Here is a 2,074-nt window from a genome sequence, read left to right as displayed (position 1 = left end):
AACTAGTACGCCTAAAGCAAACCGAAGAACAAAATCCAATCCTTTTAGTTAAATTCAATTCAACTTTTTTTTTTGTAGCAAATTAAAAATCTTTACAAGATAGACTTCTTGTACCCAAAGCTATGTTGAGACGAATATCAAGCTTTAGCTATTGTAGATTTTCTAAAAAACATTACAATATATGTTACACAAAGTTAGAATCAAGTGCACAAATTTGATTGTAAATTTTTTTAAAACTTTACAATATCTGTTACAGAAAGAAATAGAATTTCTTGGGTTTCATGAATCTAGAAACCATAGAATAAAGTATTTTGGATTACCCTTTAAAATGTATTTATGCATCTAAACGTGGGAATTGGTTGGAATTCAATTCCGATTCCTATAAAATCCTACAAAATACTGCGGACAAAAGGCAACTAAAACTTTAGAAGCGAATGCATTTTAGGTCTCATCCGTTAGCCATGGATTCCATTATTTCATTTCATTACTTGGTTTCTCCACTTGAAATGGAGTAATTACAACAATTATAACCTACAATTAAAAAAAATTCTCGAATCACAAATTATGCTAGTTTAAAATAAAAATACATTTCTTGACAAGCAACCATGCAATATTCGTCACAAATATATCGACTATATTTTTTATTGGACAATCACTTCCTTTTATTGTTACCATCATAGCCGCTTGAGAAAATTAGCAGCCATATCTCCGACCACAACACAAAGCAAGTCTAAATATGGTGTTGGGTCAGGTATATGTGCATTCACCTTCTCGAACTCCATAGTCCAGATAACCAACTTCTTATGGCCCATATCTTCAATATTAATCGTGAGGATTAAGAGACTATACATCTCTCCAACACTCCTCCAATCACCTTGAAACACAATTTTGTGTAATTCATCATCAACTTCTTCAACCATTTCTTTTGCACTTTCTACTTTTCCAGCTACGGAAAAAACCTTAATTATTTTGTACACACACATAACAAATTTTCATGTTGAATTATCATAAATGAAATACTTTACAATGGATGAAGCGCCAGAGAATGACAAATCCAGACCCACCCCATTGAGCAGAAACTAAATCGCAACCTTGAATTGGGCCGATGACTGTAGAGTTGTTTGGTTTGTGCTTGTAGATTTCATAGACCAAGTTAATATCACTTTTGATTTCAACTTCACGGACTAACTTACCTATTTTAGCCATCTTTTTTTTTCTTGCGAGCCTATAACTATATAGCTTGTTGTCCCCTCTAGTACTTGAACAACCAATGGTCAAGCATTTATATATGGATGTTTCAGCATGTATTGGCCATCTTTATGGTTATTTCCAGTTGTGTTTTAATTTGGGCATCTTTTATGCATCTTCAAACTTTGCATGTCATGGGAATTTTAATGGAACATTATTGTACCACTTTAACTGTCCATGAGACCAATACCGTGATAATGCATCAAGCACTGGACCAACACTCAGATGTGTATATTTCTAAAAGATATTGGTACCTTTTAGAGTAAAAACTATGAAATTCTTATTGTATTTGCTAAGTCCAATATTTTCCCATAATAGGCATTACAAATAAGAATAAATACGATGATGATCATGGGCCGATACATATAAATACATGTAAAGGATAGTGGCCTAACTATACAAATACAAATATATACATACACATGTCCGCTAACGGTAGTTTTTTTTTTCATACTTCAATGCATGACAATTAAACATCTTAGTTTTAAGACAAAACCTAGTTCTAAACCCCGATGAGGGCTATTATTATTGTGTGGAAGTATTAAACAAGTCCCGAATTATGTTTGCTAAACAAATATGAGATGTTTTGAACAATATTAGACCGTTGATATAAAGTTATTTGAAGTACAAAAATGGTCCCTAAGCGTTGCATAAAATTGCAAGATTGGTCTGTAATTGTGATATTTCCCCAAAGAGTTCCCTACGTTTAATTTCTATTTCAGACTTGGTCCCTCTCCACAATGGCTCCATTCCGTTAGATCCTCACATGTCATGAGGGTACATTAGATATACACCTATACAGTATAATGCCGAAAGTCTAAATATA

The 2,074-nt window shown here is 32.9% G+C and overlaps 1 protein-coding gene across 1 annotated transcript; it reads right to left on the bottom strand.

Annotated features, from left to right (window-relative positions):
• Positions 1–674: 674 nt before the first annotated feature.
• On the bottom strand, positions 675–1,206 carry LOC145035357 (kirola-like). The gene is made up of 2 exons (XM_078983907.1): positions 1,021–1,206; positions 675–959 (listed from the first exon to the last, which is right to left on the bottom strand). Exons 1-2 carry the CDS (start codon positions 1,204–1,206, stop codon positions 675–677), a joined length of 471 nt encoding a protein of 156 aa, XP_078840033.1.
• Positions 1,207–2,074: the final 868 nt, after the last annotated feature.

Source organism: Lactuca saligna, chromosome 3 (assembly GCF_052625555.1).
Source record: "Lactuca saligna cultivar CGN05327 chromosome 3, ASM5262555v1, whole genome shotgun sequence".
Taxonomy (NCBI): Eukaryota; Viridiplantae; Streptophyta; class Magnoliopsida; order Asterales; family Asteraceae; genus Lactuca; species Lactuca saligna.
Note: the sequence above shows the minus strand (reverse complement) of the source record. Positions and strands in the feature narration are given on the sequence as shown.

Excerpts from the sequence above, each read along its gene's own strand:
- LOC145035357 (XM_078983907.1), bottom strand. The coding sequence starts at position 1,206 with ATGGCTAAAATAGGTAAGTTAGTCCGTGAAGTTGAAATCAAAAGTGAT. Across the intron at positions 960-1,020 it reads GGCGCTTCATCCATTGTAAA|GTTTTTTCCGTAGCTGGAAA; the intron begins GTATTTCATTTA and ends AAAATAATTAAG.